Source organism: Armigeres subalbatus, chromosome 2 (assembly GCF_024139115.2).
Source record: "Armigeres subalbatus isolate Guangzhou_Male chromosome 2, GZ_Asu_2, whole genome shotgun sequence".
Lineage (NCBI taxonomy): Eukaryota > Metazoa > Arthropoda > Insecta > Diptera > Culicidae > Armigeres > Armigeres subalbatus.
The window spans coordinates 223,540,095-223,563,678 of NC_085140.1; the positions used below are offsets into that span (position 1 = coordinate 223,540,095).

The 23,584-nt window shown below is 42.3% G+C and overlaps 3 protein-coding genes across 14 annotated transcripts in view; 1 reads left to right on the top strand and 2 right to left on the bottom strand.

Moving 5' to 3' along the window:
• The window catches only part of LOC134211756 (F-actin-uncapping protein LRRC16A), a 190,551-nt gene extending 187,135 nt beyond the window's left edge, over positions 1 to 3,416 (bottom strand). For all 9 annotated transcript variants that reach the window (XR_009979086.1, XR_009979085.1, XM_062688948.1 and 6 more), the window contains exon 1: positions 3,211 to 3,416. Coding sequence is in view for 7 of the 9 variants with exons in the window: in XM_062688948.1 (XP_062544932.1) it covers positions 3,211 to 3,247 (37 nt within the window). In the remaining 2 variants the exon portion in view is untranslated. The remainder of the gene's footprint in view (positions 1 to 3,210) is intronic.
• Positions 3,417 to 6,978: 3,562 nt separating this feature from the next.
• Positions 6,979 to 8,201, top strand: LOC134211766 (large ribosomal subunit protein mL52). Of its 2 annotated transcripts, none has more exons than XM_062688984.1 (4): positions 6,979 to 7,132; positions 7,191 to 7,249; positions 7,788 to 7,895; positions 7,955 to 8,201. In XM_062688984.1, the coding sequence occupies exons 1-4, from the start codon at positions 7,093 to 7,095 to the stop codon at positions 8,132 to 8,134; spliced, it is 387 nt and encodes a 128-aa protein (XP_062544968.1). In that variant the 5' UTR covers positions 6,979 to 7,092; the 3' UTR covers positions 8,135 to 8,201. The 2 variants fall into 2 exon arrangements, with proteins under 2 accessions (XP_062544968.1, XP_062544969.1); XM_062688985.1 differs by having other exon boundaries at positions 6,982 to 7,132; positions 7,191 to 7,222; positions 7,776 to 7,895.
• Positions 8,088 to 23,584, bottom strand: part of LOC134211764 (uncharacterized) — a 37,286-nt gene continuing 21,789 nt past the window's right edge. Inside the window, exons 4-5 of one of the 3 annotated variants that reach the window (XM_062688983.1) lie at positions 16,718 to 16,917; positions 8,088 to 8,547 (exon numbers count right to left, since the gene is read on the bottom strand). In XM_062688983.1, the coding sequence (XP_062544967.1) occupies positions 8,223 to 8,547; positions 16,718 to 16,917 (525 nt within the window). In that variant the 3' untranslated portion in view covers positions 8,088 to 8,222. Of the gene's footprint in view, positions 8,548 to 10,809; positions 12,662 to 12,983; positions 14,097 to 16,717; positions 16,918 to 23,584 lie in introns of those variants that run through there. The other 2 variants (XM_062688981.1, XM_062688982.1) reach the window with 2 other exon arrangements.

A 23,584-nucleotide genomic window follows, 5' to 3' on the forward strand; every position in this document is an offset into this window, starting at 1 on the left:
ACCGGCCATGCTCGGAATTGCCAGTTTGGTTTGCAGTTTTTTTACAATCGGAAAATGATAAAACCAATTGGTCAACAGGGTAATTGTGTTTACTTATTGATACTTCATCATTTGATTGAATTTAGAAACACTGACTGGTTTTGAAGAAAGGATCGTGGGTTTGAATAGCCATATTCCGAGCAAACGTCTATTTCTAAAGAAGGAAAAATCTCAACCGATGTATTATTCCGGGCAAACGCATATTTTTAAAGAAGGGATCATATCCACCAATGCCTTATTCCGGGCAAATGCCTACATTTAAAGAAGCAATCACATCCACCATCCAGAAGGAAACACATAATTCATTGATTTTCAATGGGAAAACCATGATTCCGATGAAGGGTAACAACTATCATTGCTTTATACCCAAATGCATGCTTTCTATGAAAGATTTTACTGATGCTGTTCGTAATTATCTCAAATGCATTCATGTCGAATGAACTTAGGCCAAATAGTGTTATGTTAATGGCCAGCTTCATTCAGGGAAATGTCATATTCTGGGATATGTGTATCGGGAAGTATCGTTTTCTGGAAATATCATTTTCGTTAGTCATTTTTTCGGAAAATGTTATTACCGGGAAAATGTTATTGTCGAGGATTTGGTATTTTTGAGGAATTCGGGCAATTAATTTTCGGAGCATTGTACAATATAAAAGAACCTCGGATGAATTAGATAAGAGGGATTTTAAATCAAGACGTTTTCTAAACAATACCAACCCATAGGACCGGATTTAGCCGGAAGGGGGCCCGGGCCGACGGTATGTGGGGGTACAAAACAAAACCAACAAAAAAAGGTTGGTTTTGGTACATAAGATTTGTGGGGGCCCGGGGCCACGGCACTCCCCGGCCCCCCCATAAATCCGGCCCTGCCAACCCCAATAACCTCCCGCATTCCAAGTCTCTTCCAGCCTCTCTATAATAGTTTCATTTGAGTAGAGAATCTTCTTCTTCTTATTGGCATTACATCCCCACACTGGGACAGAGCCGCCTCGCAGCTTAGTGTTCATTAAGCACTTCCACAGTTATTAACTGCGAGGTTTCTAAGCCAGGTTACCATTTTTGCATTCGTATATCATGAGGGTAGCACGATGATACTTTTATGCCCAAGGAAATCGAGACAATTTCCAAAATCGGTCAATGGGTTCAGAAGTTATGCTGGAACATACATACAAACATACAAACATTGAGTTTAAATTCAGTGGTATACTCGTACGGGCCCTCCTTAGCCGTGCGGTAAAACGCGCGGCTACAAAGCAAGACCATGCTGAGGGTGGCTGATGGGTTCGATTCCCGGTGCCGGTCTAGGCAATTTTCGGATTGGAAATTGTCTCGACTTCCCTAGGCATAAAAGTATCATCGTGCTAGCTTCATGATATACGAATGCAAAAAATGGTACCTTGGCTTAGTAACCTCGCACTTTAATAACTGAGGAATAATTGCTTAATGAACACTAAGCTGCGAGGCGGCTCTGTCCCAGTGTGGGGATGTAATGCCAATAAGAAGAGGAAGAAGATATACTCGTACTATATTCTCGAATAAACATGATTAAGGTAGAGTTTTGGCAAAATAATATCATAATCATCTATATACCTATAGACGAATCCAAGTAAAAATAAGAAGAAGACACACGACGGTGTTAACTTTGACATATCCTACAGCACAGCATAAGGAGATCATTTTAAAATGCTTATAATAAATTCTAGACAAAATGCAATTAAAATCTGATTGATGTTCTTCTTCTTCTTCTTCGTTGGCATTACATCCCCCCACTGGGACATTGCCGCCTCGCAGCTTAGTGTTCATTAAGCACTTCCACAGTTATTAACTGCGAGGTTTCTAAGCCAAGTTACCATTTCTGCATTCGTATATCATGTGGCTAACACGATGATACATTTATGCCCAGGGAAGTCGAGACAATTTCCAATCCGAAAATTGTCTAGACCGGCACCGGGAATCGAACCCAGCCACCCTCAGCATGGTATTGCTTTGTAGCCGCGCGTCTTACCGCACGGCTAAGGAGGGCCCCATCTGATCTGATTGATGTATGATACGGAAAAAGTTCCGAACTGTATGATAGATACATTTTTGGAAAATATTCAAAAAATTAAGATAAGCTTCCAGATAAAAGATATTTTAGTTACTAGATAAAGATTGTCGCTGTCCGGAACATGTTTTGCTGGCGAGGATAGGGGAGCTAAATGTCAGAGGAAAATCCATACGATTTAACAGCTTGGTACCCAACATGTTCCGGACAGCTGAACAAAGGGAACCGAAGCGACAATCTTTATCTAGTAACTAAAATATCTTTTTTCCAGATAAGGGGAATGACGGCTTTGGCAGGTTTTGTTCTATTATCTAAATATTCTAAATATTCTTTGCATATCAAAGAATATTGTCGCCAAATTTCATAAAATTCGGTCGACAAAACCCCCTGCCAATAATAGAACAAAACCTGCCAAAGCCGTCTGTTCCCCTATGTAATTCAGAACTTTTTCCGTACCGTACATCAATCAGATTTAATTACATTTTGTCTAGAATTTATTATAAGCCTTTTAAAATGATCTCCCTACACGTAAAAAAATTTAATGTTATTTATTATTAATATTTCTAATACCTTTTTGCCAAAGCAGGCGCTTAATGACATGTATAAGAAAAAACTTATACATCGCATTAGTCACATACATTCGGAAACTTATACTTTTCATTAACTTATGAATGTTATTAGCTATTTGATATGGGATCATTCATTAGGTGGCATAATGAAGAGTATAAGTATTTTCGAATGGTTTTTTGCCATAACATATAAGGTTATTTTTTTACGTGTATGCTGCGCTGTAGGATCTGTCAAAGTTAACACCGTCGTGCGTCTTCTTCTTATTTTTACTTGGATTCGTCTATAGGTTTTTGAGCTTGTACTGGAAATGGGATTCATGCCGGGAATAACTATCGTTACCCTTGTTGTGGCTAATCGGGCCAATCGCTACGCCCATTTTAGCTACTTTTTGTCATCATACATCTAGGTACCCTTTGTTTTCCAAAGTAGGAATAATTATAAATTATAAACGTTATTAAGCACAATATAATGGCTGTAAGTACTATGGGCATCGGTATTAATATATTGAAATGTTTTAACCATTTTCACATCAGACTTTCCAACAAAACATTACTCACCATTCAAGTCTTTCGTAAGTTGAGATCTTGTTGACATTTTGGCCACTGATTTGTTTTAATTACTTTCGGGTACGTAGATTTAATTACTGTCTAATGTTCTTATTGGAATTTATCAATATAACTAATATCCAAACTCCACAAGATTTAAATGCAATGTTTTTATTATTTATATCACCATTTTGCATCGTTACACTTTTAGTGCTGATTACTCATAAATACATTTGTACACGGTTAGTAAAAAGTACCCAATATTAGGAACTTTTTACTCAAGTCAGGGGTTCAATACACTGAAATTCAAAACAATCCAAAATTAGGTCTTTTTCACTCAACTTGACACACGGATAAAAATTAAAAAACTAAATAGATTATATTCTAAACTAAAACCTTCTAAAACTATATTCAGTCTATCCACTCATCGCAATGTTTAGGTGGACTATAAGCTGTGAATGATTAAAATAATTTTAATCTTCGGAATGATTATCTTTCTTTTAATCATTAATGGTTTATGTCATTTTCTTCGGTGTTTACAAAACAAAAAGAAACCAAAAAAATCAAAAAAAGAGTTTATTTACATTTTCATTTATATAATTTATTCGAAGTTTTAATAATGGTTCGTCTCCAAAAATATATCCGTACCATGCAGAATACCATACGGTGGCGATTAGTAGAATCGGATTCAGAATAAAGTAGCACTTGTTGTTAAATAAAATTGGTTTCAGAATGGCACTGGCCTCCTGCAGCAACCCCGTCACTTGTTCCCTCGCTTGTTATATTGGCTGCCGGTTATCAACCGTCTAAGGCGAATTAAGTAAATACTCTCCATTTAATTCCACCAGTTAATTTTCGATATCTTTGCAGATACGTATTTCGATCACAACTGTGTGGTCGTCTTCAGTGTCTCGTACTTGACTCGACTCGGAAAGTCGGAAAGCAGCATTTCCGTTTGCTGTTTTTTCATATATATATTTATTTTTGTCATGGTTAAATTGAGTTAAATAAGACAACCATGTTTATTAATGCCTTATTTTGTCGATTTTTTCATTGAAACAAAATGCTTAATACTTTAATTTTTTCCCAGCATATGTTGCTACTAGAAATACTAGAATAAGAGATCGGCAAAGACGCCATCTTGTTTCCAATCGAACCGTCAAAAGCGGTTCCAATTCGAGTTCTTTACATTTTGCTTCCATAAGAAGCAAGCAAAAAGTTCAAGTGCTACCAGTATTATTTCCGCGATTTCATGCATTTTCATACTTTGCCAATTCGACAGTTTTTCACTCCGCTGGTCTCTGGTTATAGGGTTGCTAGTTGCTACTAAAAATATTAAGAATAAAGTTAAAGGTTTTTGCCACTTATTATACCAATGTCCCTGCGATGTCAAAAAAAGTAAAGTGTTTGGTGGACCTATTTGACAGTTCTACAATTATTGTATTGAAAAGAAGAACTCTCGAGCAACATATGATTACCAACAATGCTGAACCGAGAAAAATGAGGTTCAAGTTTTCTATGACTAATTTAAATCATTAATTGAAGTAGAAACTCATTTCATTGCCAAAACTATAGATAGTGGAATATATAGATGAGCGGAGATAAATCCTCTGTCTCCAAACGAACTGTCAAACGTGTCTCCAAACGAGCATGACGTCACGATTTCAATGGAAACGTTAAGGGCTGTGACGTCATATGCGCGTGTGCACGGGCAAAAAAATCGACTCAGCCATGCTTTCGCTCATCTATAGATTCTACTATCTATAGCCAAAACCATGTCAATGCTATACATAAATGGGTATATTATTGTGTATCCGGAATAAATTTATACCGCTTTTTATACCGAAGTTGGATTTTTCTTCAGATACAGGCAACTTTCCCAACTTCGGAAGTAGTGCGCTGGATTCCCCTGGAAGATGCGCTAAACAACGCATCCATTAGTTTGACAGATAAAACTTCGGAAGAAAGTTCGGTTCGGAAGTCCGGACTTCCGAATTCTAAGTTGGTGCTACGCCGACAATATAACAACAGATAAAGATTAATTGAAAAACCATTCGAAATCTTCAAAATTTCAGCTAAAACAAAAATCGCGCCGTTTACTCGCATTACCGGCAACACGTCTGGTTTTTAAGCCGTTTGCTCAAAGCTAGTAACACCATCGGATTTGTTAGCCAGAGCAGTTCTGCTATGCGATATATCGAAAACCTAGTAAGAATATACATTTTAAAATAATTTTGAGCTAGTTTTACTAGATAAACAATATAAAGTGAATGGCCTAAAAACCAAAGCAAACATTCCGCATGTTAGTTGAGGGCGCCAACAAAGGACTTAAAAACCACTATGGTGCAAATGGTTCATGAGACGTTCACTCAAAATAGCAATAAATGTGTTTCTTAGGAGATATCAAGTACGGAGTTTTACCTAGGATGATGAATTATTTACAAAGCAATCGTTTATGCCAGAAAATCAAAAATCATAGTTTTGGTTTATAAGCCGTAATCATATGTTACGCGAGAACTTTTAAATTTACAATCTGGATCGGAGAGAATGACTTTCAGAACAAGTAGAACACTGTCGCTGTAAAATATTTTACTTTTATTTCAAAGAAAAAAATGCACTTTTTAAACACAAAATGCATTCTATTTGATAAAACAACGTTTGTTTTTTCTGTGTAGCGACCGGTAAAGTGTCAAGTAATGATACTGCGCTGCCGAACGGCCTAAACTCACCACCGGTAATCTTGCTCTTATACGTGTACTCTCTCGGCTGCGCTCAAAATGCACAAAACCTCTCTCGATGCGATGGATACTTTTTGACAGCTTAGCTTGGAGATCCTTTGACACTCGTTTTGACTCTCTCCGCAGCTCCCAGGTCGCTACTAAACGCGCTGCTATAACAGTAGCGCGACTGACAGGTGATTTCGAATGGTTTTTTGCCATAATATTGTCTGTTTCCTTGGTAACAAAACGCGCCGACCATTTTTTAGGCACTATCAAAATCGTCGCCAACATCTTTATTCTAAAATTATGTTAGTTTTATTAGAAAATAATGTCAATCTGCATTAAAAACAGGGCTCAATTTTGGGAAATAATGTGATTATTGAGTATATAAAATTTTGTTCACAGTTGATTTGACAGATCTTAGGGCCATTTCTGCTGGCGACGATTTTGGCGTCAATTTGTTTTGCGACGATTTCAAATCGTCGCGGCCGATAAGGTGGGAAATTGATAATATATATACCTATATGTTAACATAAAAATATCCAAAAGGGAAGTTTTCGCAAAATACTTGATTTTGAGTACTTTTTAACTCGATTTTGAATAGTTTGGATTCTCAGTGTGTTTATAATGCTCAAAATTTGAGTAGTTGAGTAGTAGAAACGGGTGTGTATACACGGACAGATAAATCAACCCAAACTTTGAGTTCAATATACGCACTGATGAGAACATCGCAGAAAAAATTTACCCAAATTTGGGTAGTTTTCCCTTTCTTTCCCATGATTGCTATCAAAACTAGAGCAAGATGCAAACACCTCACCGAGGTTGCTCAGCCCTCGGCTCAGCCCAATAAGCCAAATTTGAGTAAATTCAATATTCTCTATTTTGGGTTGATTAAGGTCCGCTTTGGATAAATTAAACTCAGCTTTGGGTAAATTGTTTACATGGGATTAAAGGCAAACTACCTCTAGTGCCAGAAAAGTCATTTTACTCAAATTTGGGTTATTGGCCCAAACCCCGGTTTTGAGTGCAAACATCCCACTTTTGGGTAGTTTTGGTTTTCAGTGTATATCAGCATCTGTCAAAATAAGTTAGATCATCTGTTCGAGCATTTTAGCTGAGATCTTAGTATTTTAGTGGTTTTATTTCGAAAATCCATCATTTCTACTAATAAAAAATGAAATATTATTTGATTTCAGGACACTGTTTAACAAAACGTAGTTGCACAATTATTTTCAAAAATATTAGAGAGAACTAATTATTTCGTATTCGCAGGTTTCCTCAGCCGTGCTTACAGCAGCAAAACCATTTCAAGCAAAATTTTTCATAACGACGTATGTAACAAAAGTAAACAAAACGGGGGTTTTAATACAACGTGACAATCACACGCGGCTTTATATAATACGCATCGATTTTACTGATTTCAGATCTTAAAATTCTTTAATTCGATCTTTTGCGAATCGACGTATGTAAAAATTTCTATTTTGAAGTCTCACTGTTACATACGTCGCTTTAACATATGGGAACTGAGAGCGACCTATGTAACAAAAAAGCAAAACAAAACAAAACTGCAGTTGCGTCAATCGTGCAACTATGGAAAACCGACCAATGTACACCGACGTACGTGTAGCATACCGGTGTATGTATAATTTTATCGTTTTCACAGTGAATTTGAATGAACTGAGCTTTGCTGTGAAGCACGCTTATTACGTGTCATGTAATGATGCATGCCAGCGGAAAAAAGTATTGAAAAAAGATTTAGTTTTAAAACAGTTTTAGAAAAAGTTTTGCCAACTTTCTGCAAAGGATTTCTCGAATCCTCATAATTGTTACATACGTCGTTAAGAAAAATTATGCTTGATTTGTCCCAAGTTTACAGAAATAAAGGAAAGGAATTTACCCAGAAATCCAAATAAATCTGGTCCACTCACAGATCTGCCAGACTATACCTTTTTAGATGGAAGAGTGACACCATTAGGAGTAAGTTCCAGTAATTTATATTTAATAATATATGTGGATAAACAAATTCTACTTTATAGGCCAATCAGACAAAGAGACTTCTTCAGCAACACGAACTTGCGAATAAAATTGTGACAATGTCAAAAGAAATGGATTTTGCCGTAGAACGCTACAGGACATTACAAGCCAACAAGCAAAAGGAGAACAAACAGGTACTTGACCAAAAACTAAAACCCAAGGGCTTTTTATTGCTTTCGTAATAATTCTGAACACTTGTAAAGGAATTGCATATTAATTTATAATACGTATAAAGGCTGAAGCTCTTAATGGTTGTGTCAGATTGACGTATTATTGGCTTCGAAATCCTTCTAATTTACTCATAAACTCTTGTACTTTGACTTCACTAAGATCTCCTTTCCAGTGTCCTTTTTGTTTAAAATACGATCCAACTATTGCTGCGTCAGCTATATTCCAGTATTCACTAACGTTTTCCACTGTAACTCCGGATCCTACTATCAATGGCAATTCGATTTCGTTATGAAGGTCCTTGAGATCGTCTACGTTAGTTTCACATCCTGTCGATGTTCCTGTTAGCACAATTCCATCCGATCGAAAAAACTCAGCTGCTTTAGCAGTGTCCTTCAGTGAGACGTCATCAGTTATGGCATGAGCACTGCAACGAAATAAAAATATATTTGAAAATGGGAGCTTTACATTGAAGTGGGAGATTTTAAATGTCTCACTGCCAATCTTTTTTTTACAAGAGAATTTTATTCCCTGACCTGACAATAAAGAATCGCCTGCTTTGAGCGTGCTTACAGCGGCACACTACACGTAAAAAAATAACCTTATATGTTATGGCAACCATTCGAAAATACTTATAGTCTTCATTATGCCACCTAATGAGTGATCCCATATCAAAAAGCTAATAACATTCATAGGTTAATGAAAAGTATAAGTTTCCGAATGTATGTGACTAATGCGATGTATAAGTTTTTTCTTATACATGTCATTAAGCGCTTGCTTTGGCAAAAAAGTATTAGAAATATTAATAATAAACAACATTAAATTTTTTTACGTGTAGGAGTTAACTTTCTGAAATCAGTATGGCGAAAGGCATCTAAGGTTCGATTTCTCAAAATTAAGCACTTTCATCAAAAAAATATTTGGTAGGCATGGTAGCGGACACCTTCCTACATAATCGGTACCAAATAGTTTTTCATGAAAAGTTTCTTATTTTGAGAAAACCCGCGTTAGATGACTTCCACCATACAAATTTCTGGCGGTTAACTCTTGCTGGCTATTTTGCGCATATACTATAGCGCCTGGATGTGACAGCGGCGGGTAGAAAATCAGCCACTGCCAATAATTCATTATAACCAACAGAACAGGGTATCATGTTTAAATAGAGCACAATTACAATTACAATTTACTCCAACCAAGCACCCGTGCTTAGTAGATACGGAGATGTGTTTTGATAAAAAAAATATGCGGTTTTATCAGGGTGCCCTTCTTGTATTTTCCTTTTGTGTTAATAAGGCAAAGACAAAGGTGCTGTTTGAACGAGATGGCGCCACAACATTTAAAGTAAAATGAATTACCTTGTATGGACAAATCATCCGTTCTCGTCAACTACGCATCGCATCAATATGAAAGCTAGGTCAAAAACCAACAAATAATGTTTAGATTTTTTGTACTCACGACTTGTTTTATAGTTCTAAACAATAAAAGAGATTTCATTGTACCTCCATACTAAATTCTAGCTGTATACTTTCAATTTCTTCAAGACTTCCACCTCGTGTGTGTGTGTGTGTGTTGAAAGCTTACGATATCGAACAGCAGATGTCACTAGTGTATATGAAATATCACATTGATACAAACACGCAGCAACACCACCTGTCGCCGGATAATGGAAATATTGCAATAAGGTACTAGTCAAAACGATTAATGCAAGAGATGGCGTTTTTTCAATGGTAGTAAAATCGAAATTTCATCACTGTTAGACTACTAATCAGTGCAAACTAAGTGCAGGAGACAATCTTTTCACCTCATACTTCATTCCTTATCACTACTTTCTTTAAAAACACCACCATTTTCCATAAATTTGCAAAATACTTGATTTTCCCATACATTTTATCGATTTCCAACTTCCATGAGCTCATGGTGGAAAATGTGAAAATCTCAGAACATAGAGTAGCAGGCTTAACAGCACAGATAGAAACGCCGGTATCGCCACTCAGTGACGAGTACCGTAAACATGGTGCACGGAAGGTTGTTGTCTACATTTTTTACGGCTGCTGCACCCTGGAAGTAAATGTCATCGAAGTAAACAGTCGGTCCCCCATTATACCATCAGGTGTAGTGGCTGTTGTTAAAATGTTTTGAAAGGGCCTCAAGCGGAATTTTTGCTAGAATGCAACTGACGACCTCCTATTGAAGGTCGACATGGCTGCGGATAGTCAGCTTGTTGTCTATCATGATGAACCCGAGGGGCGTCAAACTCTTGTTTAACGTGATCTCGATTGCTCAATGAATCATGTTGCGTCGAATTGCGGTTGTTGACGATAATCACCTCCTCACCACCTTCTGCTTTTTCAATAGGACCATCATGAATTCCGAGTAGAAAAACGTTGCTCTTATTTTACACCGTTATAAAAATTGTGTCTTTGGTTGAGCTTTGCAAATTGGCTAATTATGCGTTTCAGCACAACCGTAGAGTTACCCATAAGTGTTGGGATTTGGTATATTACGCACAGTAGGGAAAACACGTCCTTCACGGTCAATCGTTTTTTTACATTAAAATATGTTTTCTTTAGGTATGGGTAAGTCAAGAATCAACAAGAACACAGTATCGTACGTTAAGGTCATAAAAGAGTAATAAACTGAACACAGACAAACAGATAAACCACAGCTTAAACATGATACTCTAACACACCCCCTTAAGGTGATGCGTTTATCCCCATAGCTGCCCGGTTCCGCTCCAGCTTGATACGATCAAGCGGTTTTGTTAAACCATCAGCAACTTGTTGATCGGTACTGACGTAGTTGAGTCTTACAGCATTCTGGTTCAGCGCATCCCTAATAAAGTGATGCCGAATGTCTATGTGTTTGGTGCGAGGAGTATATCCACCATTTTTGGCGATACAAATGGCACTCTGGTTGTCACAACGAAGTTCGACTGTTTGTTTCAATCCAATCTGTGACATTAGTCCACGCCACCACATGGCTTCTTGGACCGTAGGAGACAAGGCCATGTATTCTGCCTCGCAAGTTGACAGTGCGACTGTCGGTTGTCTTTTGCAGCACCAAGACACTGCACCACCCTGGAGCATGAAGATATAGCCGGTCGTAGACTTCCTGTCGTCCAGGTCAGAAGCCCAGCTAGCATCGGAATAGCCTTTCAACTCGGGATCTCCTAGCTTCATGTAGCGAAGCTTGAACTTCGACGTGCCACGCAGGTATCGCAGCAAATGTTTCACCGCATCCCAATGAATCGGTTCAGGGTTCGTGTTGTAGCGGCTCAGTTGGTTGACAGCAAATAGAATGTCGGGTCTAGTACACTGGGCAAGATACATAAGACTGCCCACGGCTTCTTGATAAGGTACCCTTTTCATCTTGTCAAAGTCATCTGCTGATTGCGGGGTCATAGTCTTGGTCAACTTCACACTTGGGTTCATCGGAGTAGAAACACTTTTGCAACTTTGCATGTTGAATCGAGCAAGTATCGACTCGATATACGCCTCCTGGTCTAAAGCCACAGCGCTCTTCTCACGATTAATCCGGATTCCCAAACAGCTGCTTGCCTTTCCTAAGTCCTTCATCCGGAAAGTTTTATTCAGCTTCGCTTTGATTTCCTTCGTGAGCTCCTCGTCGCTGGAGAAAATAATTACGTCATCGACGTAAATCGCGACAAAAAGCGTTTGTTTCCCGTCGATCCGATAATAGAGGCATGAGTCATATTTGGAACGAATCAAACCGAAACTTTGCAGGGCTGCATTTAGCTTGGCATTCCAAACACGGCTGGACTGTTTTAATCCGTAGAGGGCTTTATTCAGGCGGCATACCAGGTTTCGTTTGGTCGATCTTTCAAAACAAGACGGCTGTTCCATATAAATCTCCTCCGTCAATTCTCCTTGGAGGAATGCGGTGGTCGCATCCATCTGGTCGATGTAAAACCCATGCTTGGCAGACAAGGCAAAAAGGTATCGCAGGGAACTGTGACGAACCATGGGTGAATAGGTCTCGTCGTAATCCACCCCCTTTCGCTGCGAAAAACCTTTTACAACTAGACGCGCCTTGTGCCTATCAACGTTGCCATTCGCGTCGTACTTAGTCTTATAGACCCACTTGCATTTGATCGGTTTTCGGCCAGGTGGCAGTTCGGTTAAAGTCCAGGTGTCGTTAGCAATCAGCGCCTCATATTCGTCACGCATCGCTTTCTTCCAAAGAGCTGCATCCTCCCGAGACAAGGCTTCCTGATGTGTTGCCGGATCTCCATCGCTACACGTTGCAGCACCATTCTTCGCAGTTGCGATTCCGCTGAATTCCGGCTGAACGTCGGACTGAACCAGTGCATCATCTTGGGTTGGTTGACTGTTCTGTAATAATGAATTATTGGCAGTGGCTGATTTTCTACCCGCCGCAGCCACATCCAGGCGCTATAGTATATGCGCAAAATAGCCAGCAAGAGTTAACCGCCAGAAATTTGTATGGCGAAAGACATCTAACGCTGGTTTTCTCAAAATTAGGAACTTTTCATGAAAAACTATTTGGTACCGGTTATGAGGGATGGTGTCCGCTACTATGCCTACCAAATATTTTTTTGATTAAAGTGCTTTATTTTGAGAAATCGAACCTTAGATGCCTTTCGCCATACTGATTTCAGAAAGTTAACTCCTAGTGTGCCGCTGTAAGCACGCTCAAAGCAGTCGATTCATTTAAAATGCGGCAGACCCTCGAACGAAACTTCAAAATCATGGTACTTGCCTGTAATTTTGTGCTCCCGACCGCTAGGCCTCGACACCTGTGACTGAGGTGGATGTGAAGTTTTGCGCGGTGGGAGCACGGAAGTCACGTTGGTCAATGTATCGTCTAAACGGTTGAACTCACCCTCGTCGGCAATACTGTCGTTCTCACAGTCCGTGTAGAACTCTTCGTCATCATCTTCGTTTTCGGACAGGCAGTTGTCCGAACCACTCGCAGCTGCCTTCGTAGTAACGAAATCGTAGTCAAGCACAATCATGTTTAGACGCTTCGTGTTGACGACTGCACTTGATACTCCTTCATCGATGAACCAAACTTCGCGGCTAATAAACACCTTCTGTGACTGCGGGTCGTACAGGCGGTACCCTTTCGTATTCTCATCGTATCCTACGAAAACTGCCTCCCGTGATTTAGGGTCCAACTTCAGACGTCTTTGTTTCGGCACTTGAGCCATCGCTTTTGTTCCGAAAATCCGTAGATGAGAGAGATCTGGCTTTTTCCCGGTCCAACCTTGTTCCGGTGTGCACTCGTGGCCTTGCGTCGGAGACCGATTCAGGAGATACACGGAAGTATTCACAGCTTCTGCCCAAAACGATTTTTTCATCCGACCTTCAAACAAAAGGCAACGAGCACGCTCGACAATTGAACGATTGGCGCGCTCAGCCATTCCGTTTTGCTGCGGAGTATAGACATTTGTCTTCTGGTGACGGATGCCATGAATCTTCAGGTAGTTCTCGAAGCCTTCGTTGAGATATTCCATTCCCTTGTCGCTCCGTATCGCTTTGATTTTTCGTTCTGACTGCCGTTCTACCATCGCGTGAAACTCCTTGAAAATTCTCAAAATTTCAGGTTCCGCTTTCGTCTTCAAAAAATACACCCACATTTTTCTGGATTTGTCATCAATAAAAGCAATATAGTATTTGCTTCCACCGATTGAATCCACCTCCATGGGCCCGCATATATCAGTGTGGATCACATCAAGAACCTCTGCAGCGCGTGAACCTTTCTTGCTGAATGGTTGCCGGCAATGTTTGCCCATTGGGCACACCATGCAGTCTCCTGTGTGCGTTCCGACAATTGAAACTCCGTCCACTAATCCATTAGCTAGCTTGCGAACACTTTTCTCGTTCAGATGACCGAGCCTCTAATGCCACACCTTCAGACTAGCTGCTGACGAGCAAACCAGTGCGCTGTTCGAATCTTGCTGCCGTTGTTCGAGCTTGAATAGTTCATTTTCGTGCTTACCCGTAGCCACAGTGTCACCACTTCCATTGATCACCTTGCATCCGGCGTTCGAAAACACGATAGTGTATCCTTTCTTCACAATTTGGTTCACAGAGAGCAGATTCACAGAAAGGTCTGGAATCAGCTGTACTTCTTCTTCTTCTTCTTATTGGCATTACATCCCCATACTGAGACAGAGCCGCCTCGCAGCTTAGTGTTCATTAAGCACTTCCACAGTTATTAACTGCGAGGTTTCTAAGCCAAGTTACCATTTTTGCATTCGTATATCATGAGGCTAACACGATGATACTTTTATGCCCAGGGATGTCGAGACAATTTCCAATCCGAAAATTGCCTAGACCGGCTCCGGGAATCGAACCCAGCCACCCTCAGCATGGTCTTGCTTTGTAGCCGCGCGTCTTACCGCACGGCTAAGGAGGGCCCGAGTGAGCTGTACTTCACGAACCGGAATACTTTCCTTCTGACAGATTGGTTTCAAAATAGTCGATCTTGTACCGATCACGTGCATACTATTCCCGTTGGCAGCAACAACGCTTCCATTTGAAGGTTTCACGTTTTCGAGAAACTCGCGATTACTGGTCATGTGCACACTGGCACTGGAGTCTATAAACCAGTCACTTTTCTTCATCGACGAAAATGTCGACATCACTGCACAAAATGCATCCTGCTTCTTCGCACTTCTGCATTTTCGAGCGATATGGCCAAATTTATGACACTTTCGGCATTTCGGTCCTTTAGGGGGTTCGTTCATCGACTTACATATCTGTTTAAATTTAGCGCCTCTGTATGCACCTGTTCTGTGACTCGCTGCTAAAGCTGAGTCATCATTCGATAGCTTAACCTCTTGCAACAGCTTCGTTTTGATTGCGTCGCTGGTAATGGCCGTTCCCGAGTTTTCGAGAGCCATAATCATAGGGCGATACTCTTCGGAGAGTCCCGCAAGCAAAAGCGTTCCACCCGACTCATCGGATATCGGGAAGTTTATTCCGTTCAGCTGATGTGCCGTCGAAATAATCCGTAATCGTCCATCGAGTTATGGGCATTTAGCTCCGTCTTTAGCAACTTGTGCAACAATCCAACTCGTCGTGTTGATTCAGTGTCTTCGAATACACTCTCCAGCTTTTCCAAACTGCTCGCGCCGATTTAGTTTCTTTCACGTGAACGTAATTTTCCGGCTCCAGTAGCAAAATAATCTTTGCTCTCGCTCGGCGATCCATGGCAGGGTCGACTGCTTTGTGGGTTCCATCCTCCTTTTTCTCCGGTTTAACTGCGCTCCACATATCATCCAGCTCCAGGTAGGTTTGCACCGCAAACTTCCATGTTGCCCAATTTTCTCGTCCTGCGAGCCGCGCAATTCCCGGAAGGCTTGAGATGTTGTGGACTACTCCATTACCAGCTGCAGCCGCAGCACTACCACTTCCGCCCGGCATAATAACAATCGATTTTCGCGTAAAACGACCGAAACACTAATTACATTCCGAAAGAACATTCGCGAATAGGCCCATAACCTGTTGGGATTCGGTATATTACGCACAGTACACTGAAAACCAAAACTACCCAAAAGTGGGTTGTTTGCACTCAAAACCGTGGTTTGGGCCAATAACCCAAATTTGAGTAAAATGACTTTTCTGTCACTAGGTAGTTTGCCTTAAATCCCATGTAAACAATTTACCCAAAGCTGAGTTTAATTTATCCAAAGCGGACCTTAATCAACCCAAAATAGAGAATATTGAATTTACTCAAATTTGGGTTATTGGGCTGAGCAACCTCGGTGAGGTGTTTGCATCTTGCTCTAGTTTAGATAGCAATCATGGGAAAGAAAGGGAAAACTACCCAAATTTGGGTAAATTTTTCTGCTCTATTCTCATAAGTGCGTATATTGAACTCAACGTTTGGGTTGATTTATCTGTCCGTGTAGGAAAACACGTCCTTCACGGTCAATCGTTTATTTACATTAAAATATGTTTTCTTTAGGTATGGGTAAGTCAAGAATCAACAAGAACACAGTATCGTACGTTAAGGTCATAAAAGAGTAATAAACTGATCACAGACAAACATATAAACCACAGCTTAAACATGATACTCTAACAATAAGATCAATCGGCATTTGACGTTTGAAGTTTTTTCAGTAAGATTTATGAGAGGATACGCGAGGAGAAGTGGATGAACGCTGTCATCAGAGGAAAAGTAGAATCGCTGAAATTTAACACGGCAAGGTATAGCCAATGGAATTGAAAATAATTTTAAAAATTACAAACAGAGATTTTTTTGAAAATGATTTATTAGGCGGGATTAGAAATTCAATAAACATTAAAAGTACTACCATCTCCGGAATCATTTCAAGAAAAAACTTCATTGTCATTAACAATCAAATTAATATATGTATAATGTAGATAATCAAATTTCTAACCTCATGCTATAAATTATTTGTAAATAAATATCATTTTGAAATTTTGAAAATTATTTTGAGAGCTGCATCCCATACCTCGCTGTGAATTTTTTTTTTCATGATTCTACTTTTTCTTTTGATGACAGAATTCATTCTTCTCTTAGCGTATTATTGATAGTAAATAATAAGAGCGCCATAATTTATTAGGAGAGTTCATTTTACTTACCTATGTTTCTTTTTTATATCAGTGAGTATTCGAATGTGATCTGCATCTATATTCCTTCGATATCTGAGAAGTTGTCCTGCATTAGCATTGGTGAAGCCTTCATCCGCTACATGGGAGAATATGAATCCTTCAGCTCGTATGAAATTCAAATTGCATGCTTTAGCAACAGCCAATGCTTCTTCATTACCGCATGCCAAAACCTAATAATTGAAAAAGCATAAATTCAGGGTTGTTAATGGAGCATTGCATGTCGCGACCTAGCGATAGAGTCGCGTGTGTTTTTAGGCCGATGTCCACGTAGCGGTTTTTAAAGCTGCGTGCACGCCGCGTACACGCAAGGTACCCAGTGTCAAACGGAGTAATGCACACGTATACATGGAAACGGTTTAGCGGGTCGGGGATGTAGTCCTGCCTCCCTCGTTTGCTGTTGGAGGTGGTCCCTAACCCCGCACTTCCTGGACAACCCAGGATGTCTGTTGAGCAGATTCCCCCTCCATTGCTTAGGAAGAAAAAAACACGTATACATGTGCACGAGTACATTTGACGCTGGGTATTGCGCATAAATCCCAAAATTTTATTCCCACCTTTGGGTTTCCACGCCGAGCACTCAGCGCCAGACTCGGCGACAAGGGGAAAGTTATAAAGTTGGTAACCCTGATTTTTGACAATTAATGTCGATTGTTTGTGTGAGTACACCGATGTCAAAAAATAGAGCTTTTGGCTGAATGTTTTATTGTCAAATGCAAGTTTTGACAGTATTATTTATGTGTGAGTGAAAAACATGTACAAATGGTCTATCGGGGAAGCAGTCGCTGAAGACAAATGTCATTGTTTTCAACGAAGAAACGAAAAGTTTCAATGCAAAAAGCAATACTTTGCATAGATGCAGCGTACACGCAGCTTAAACAAACGCTACTTGGGCATCGGCCTTTTTTTGACAGAACCGAGTTTTTCATTTTCCGTGTCTAAATCGTGTTAACCTGGGTGGTAGAATCGATTTGGTTGTCAAACTGAAGCCAAAATTTTCTATTGTGCCGGAGCCAAACATTGAAGATTGTGGTTATGTTCGTTTCTGATTCTATATTGAGAAGTATTGTTATTATTTGGGAAAAAAATAAAAATAAACTTAGTTTGAGATTTGTATTAGTTGTAACAAATATTTTCGCATCATATTTCGAGTGGAAAATTAGTAGGAATGCAATTATAAATCACTCGTTATGAAATTTCACGAGATTCAACAGCTGATTGTATCGAGAATGTATGAAAACAATTATAAAGTCATGCTGAGTCTTGCGCATTTGTGCGCCCTCATGCAGGATGGGAAGAGAAATTAGAAGAGCGGGAAATGTTTGACAGCTTAGTAACTGCAAAATAATTTTGCTTATGAGATTGATTTCAAAATATCCCTCTACTCGCTTGAGAACAGAAAAGCGGCACTATCCGCAGCACCCAGGTTTTAACTATGCCTGTCTCTTCGAAAATCCGTCTCTTAGTTAAAAATACATATATATAAAAATACAAAATAAAAATATACATATATATTAGGGTGCCAATGAAAATCGACTTTTCGAATTTCAAAAACGGGTAGTACTTAAAGTTTCATCTCCTCGAAATAAGTCCTGCAAAATTTCAGCTCAATCCGACCTCGTTAAGTGTTTGACCAAAGTGTGACTATTTTGAAACACGAAAATTTTCCTGTTAGTTGTGGGTATAGGAAAAATTTGAAATCGATTTTTTTTATTTTGATGCCAAATGTCTAAAAAATGCATGAAACGTCGAGATCTGGTGTCATATTGCTGCGTATAAAAAGTTGACAGAATAGGTGATGGGTAATGGGGTGCATGTTAAGGCCCTATGCCCAGTAGAAGTAGTCCAGTGTCGGGACCTAGATGAAATAACCGAAGCCGGAACCCTGGTGGCTGTACTGAGTAATCAGTAGGGTGTTGAAATCCAGGATACCGCAATTCGATTAAAGAAGGATCGAGCGGAAACGCAGGTTGCCACATTCCAAATACCCTTGGCTGATGTCAAGAAGGTGCTGGATAAGGCCAAGTTGAAGGTGGGTTGATCAGTACAGGAAGATCCATTAATTACGTAACGCACGCGTGGGCATTTTCAACCTCCCTCCCCCCTATGTCACACTTTTTGTATGAAACGTCTGAAAATTTTGTATGGTCACACTTTGGCCAAACCACACCCCCCTCCCAGGGGGGCAGCAGGGACTTTGTCCAAGGGCTTGACGACCCCTCCCCATGGCCACTGCGAGTTAGACCGGGACCATCGTCCCTAACCCCTAATCCCAAGGCGTCAAGCGACCCGTGCCGAGGGGATGCATGGCCAGGGGGGTGAAATAATGAGCTAGGCCTCGTGGGACCAAAATGGAAAACCAAGTCAATTCTTCAATTAGTGGTAGTAGTGTAGGCGACAACCCCTTCGCAAGAGGTGGGTTGTTCAGGTCTCCGCCTAGGAGGCCAGAGGCAATAGTCGGCAGCTCAGTGCGCAGCGCCAGCGTGGGTCACTCAACCTTCCTCTCGGCTATAAAAACGCCGGAAGGGGTTATTGACGGCCCATGGCTTGTGAAGGCGATGAACCGCAAACGCGATGGGCTTTCGGCCTTCGAGGTGGCGACGGAACAGCTGGACGCCATCATCGACTTTGCATCATCGAAGCATAATATCAGCAAGGACCTCAAGAGGAGCTTGCAGAAACTTCGAAAGTCGATGCTGGACGCCAAGCTGGAGAGGGCGGTCAGGACGGCCAAGTGTAAACCCGTGAAATCGGTGGAGTCGAGGTCTACCCAGACTGAGGCCCAAGGATTCGCGGACTCAGGCAAGGTCGAGTCGACCGAAGGCGTGCCAGCTAAGACGGTGGTGCCAAAGTCTACCCAGACTGAGGCTCAAGTATTTGCAGGTACGTCGGGGTGACTACTCCAACGGAGCAGACACAAAAACAGGAGACAGTCTCCAGGGGATGAGATCCTGGGGCCGCTCCAAAACGCGGAGGGTTACTACCCCGAACAAGGGTAGTGGGGCTGGGAAGCTGAACCCCGGTCAGGTACCTCCAAAACCGGGGGAGGAAGGACCTGGATAGGTCCGTCCACTCAGGCAAGACGGTGGTAAGGGGTTACGGCAGGCTGAAAGTTCTCAGCCGCACCAGACCAGGGAAATAGAGGGGAATGACGCCTCCTGGACCCTGGTCAAGAACAAGAGGAAACCGAAGACGTCAAGGGCCGAAAAGAAGGCCCAGGCGAATGAGGGTAGCAAGAAAGTCTAGGGTAGGCGCCAATCGCTCCAGGGGCGATGCCCTAGTCATCACGGCGGACGAGGCTAAGTACTCGGATGTTTTGAAGGCGATGAGGAGTGACGTCAAGCTCGGTGAACTCGGCGCCGACGTACGTCGAATAAGACGTACCCGGATGGGCGAGATGATACTCGAGCTGAAGCGGGGCGTCTCGCAAAAGGGCGCCGCCTACAAGAAGTTGGCGGAGGAGGTCCTAGGCGAGACGGTCAAGGTGAGGGCACTCACGACGGAGGTGAATCTAAGGGTTAAAGACCTGGACGAGATCACTGAAGTCGAAGAGCTCGTCACGGCACTGCGGCGACAGTGTGATGTGGAGACGCCCACCGCAGCCGTTCGGCTACGGAAAGGTCCGGCAGGGACGCAGGTAGCATTGGTTCGGCTATCTGCAGCGGACGCCTCCAAGGTAGTCAAGTTAGGGAGCGTCAAGGTGGGATGGTCGGTATGCCCTGTGCGCATATACGAGCAACCCGAAGTTTGCTTCAAGTGCCTGGAACCGGGGCACAAGCAATGGGACTGCAAAGGCCCTGACAGAAGCAATCTCTGCCGACGCTGCGGATTGGAGGGACATAAGGCACAATGCTGCACGAACCCTCCCAATTGTTTGATTTGTTCCAGCAAAGCTGTGAACAGCAAGCACCCATGGGGGCTCGATGTGCCCGGCGTTTAAGCGTGCTGCAAAATCAAAGTGCAGGTAAAGCAGCTGGCTTGCTCGGCTTCGCCCGAGTGTTTGGTGTGCGCAGGTTTAGAGGAAACGGCGGAACACGTGTTGTTCGTGTGCTCACGTTTTCGCGCAATGCGTGACCACATGCTTGCCACATGTGGTCTGGACACTACCCGGACAACCTAGTTCGGAGGATGTGTAAAGACGAAGTTGGCTGGAACGCCGTTTTATCGGCTATCGCCCAAATCGTCTCGGAGCTACACATAAGGTGGCGCGTGGACTCAAGGATGGCTAGTTCAGGCGCAAATAAGAGGTGGTCAAGGGATCGGAGTCGGCTTCATGGGTTATACCGATGGTTATGCCCTGTGGTCAAACTCGATCCTTTTATCGAACGAGTAGCCGCGCAAAGAACGACATGGTATCGTTGCTTTCGCGGCGTCGGTCAACCAGGCGGGTTCCGAGCCCGAGGACGGAAAGTGGTCCTCGTCAAGGCTGGGGCAGGCGTAGGCACCGCGTCGGCAAGTCCCTCTGTGTGTTGGCAAATAGACCCTATCGCAGAGAGGTCAATTTAGGGTGCACGCGGCATCATCATTTTTGATACCAGTCGTGCAGAGGGAAGCAGGCGCGAAGTTGACCCTTCCCACTTTCCGAGGACATAGGGCGTGGTAAGGCCACCTGGAAAGCCGGCAATGCGTTGACACGATACCATGGTGTTCTTCTAACAAAGCGAGTCATGATGTTCGATGCTGCAAGGACACGCAGCTAGCCTCGAGGGTGCGTTGTGCCTTGGCCCCCTTTTGAAGCATTACTTTCTGGTTGTACCGAAGGGACGATGGGCTTGGCGGCAATGGAAACGGATTAGCTGGTCGGGGATGCAGCCCTGCCTCCCTCATTGGAGGTGGCCCCTAACCCAGCACTTCCTGGTCAACCCAGGATGTCTGTTGAGCAGACTCCCCCTCCATTGTTTAGGAAGAAAAAAAAAACACCCCCCTCCCCCCTCAAAGCGTTACGTGATTTGTGGGCGCTCCCTATGCGGTTTTGGATATAAGTCATATGACTGCAGGGGTCCAGATCGGAGTAGGCTATGCCGGAGGTGTGGAGATGATGGACACAAGGCTCACACCTGCCAGGCTGCACCAAAGTGTTTGATCTGCGCTCCTGGCGTAGACAACAAACACCCATCCGGTGGGCTGGCCAGTCCGGCTTCCAAACGGTTTTGGACATACAGGTAACTCAGTTGAATCTCAACCAATGCGAGCCAGCACAAGCATTGCTACAAGTCCAGAACAGTGTCAATCGGGACATGCAGGAAGTACTCAAGCCAGGAAATAGTTTCAACTCCTGACGATGAGGGTTTCGTGATAGCCAAAGTAAACGGTGTTTACTTTTGTAGCTGCTACTGTCCTCCTAGACGGATTACTGAGCAGTACATTATTATATAATCTTGTAGGCACACTAACTGGTCTGAAACCATTAGTAGTAGTAAGTGACTTCAATGCGTGGGCAGTGGACTGGGGATCCCGGTTCACTAACGCCAGAGGTAATATCCTGCTAGAGTCGCTAGCGAGACTGAATGTGGTTCTGTTGAACGAGGAGCAGGTTTCCACGTTCAGAGGTCTGAGAGGGGCGTCATGTATCGATGTGATCTTCTGCAGTGCGGGATGGACGGCAGACCCGGAACGGAGGATTCATGAGGGGTATACTTTGAGCGACCACCAGGAAGTCCGGTATATGGTCAATTATAGCCCCAACAGAACCACAAGGCGCGTCAATACAGTTGATGGAAAAATCGGACTCTTGGCCTGAGCGGCGACGAGTTATACGATGTCCTGACACGAGCTTGTGATGTAACAATGCCAAAGAGGACAAACCCAATCGGCAACCGCAAACCGGTTTATTGGTGAACGAACACGATTGCTGATCTTCGCAGCACCTGTCTTAGAACTTAAAGAAGATTGCGACGTGCTAGAACCGAGGTGGACAGGATTTGAGGAGCTGTGTAGGATGAATGATGACACTTCATGAAAAGATGCATACAGGATAGTGATGAACAGGATAGCTAGGACCAATATCACACTGTAGTGGAGCTTTGGGACCCGTGTCACCAAGAGCAATTAATGTGTTGTACGGTTAGAACAATAAGGATTTTATTAGCGATTCACAAATACAATTTCACTTACGAGAGACAGTCGAAGCCAGTGTAATTAGGGAAGGCCATTGGAGCCAGCACAACTTAGTAAATGGCACTAAAAATGTGTACATTGCAATTTTTAGGTCTCGGACTAAAATTGCTGAGACTTCATTGATGTCAACGAACGGCTTTGAGCATTCGTTGTGCATCGATTGAAAGTATGAGAAATTATTGAAGGGTATGATGACATGTTATGCACATGCCACAACACCTACTGAAAATCGCTAGTGACTAACGACGAGCTTATTTACGCAAGAAAACTTAAGATGAACAAGGCACCAGGTCCTGATAGATTCCCAAACCTATTCCTTAAGCATGCGATTCTTACTATTCCGGATATGTTCAGGAGTTGCTTCCAACGATGCATGGATGATGGAAACTTTCCAGATGGAAACGCCAGAAACTGGTGCTGTTGCCCGCGAAGCCCCCGGGAGATCCTTCGGCATACAGACCAACCTGCCTGCTCGACACTCAATAAGCTCGAAAAGCTCAATTTTACGAACCGCGTCGATTATGCATGCCAAAGGGCATCACTAGCGATAAAATCATTATCACGAATGATGTCCAACGGATCGGCGGTACATAGTCAGATGCGTAAGATTATATCGGAAGTGGCATTGTCTATTATCCGGCGTACCAGAATGGTCCAAGGCACTTAGGCTAGATACAATGTCAAGAAATTGGTCAGAATACACCGGTTGATTTGTCTACCGGT

Excerpts from the sequence above, each read along its gene's own strand:
- LOC134211766 (XM_062688984.1), top strand. The coding sequence starts at position 7,093 with ATGAAATATTATTTGATTTCAGGACACTGTTTAACAAAAC. Across the intron at positions 7,133-7,190 it reads AGGACACTGTTTAACAAAAC|GTTTCCTCAGCCGTGCTTAC; the intron begins GTAGTTGCACAA and ends TCGTATTCGCAG. Across the intron at positions 7,896-7,954 it reads GAAGAGTGACACCATTAGGA|GCCAATCAGACAAAGAGACT; the intron begins GTAAGTTCCAGT and ends TCTACTTTATAG.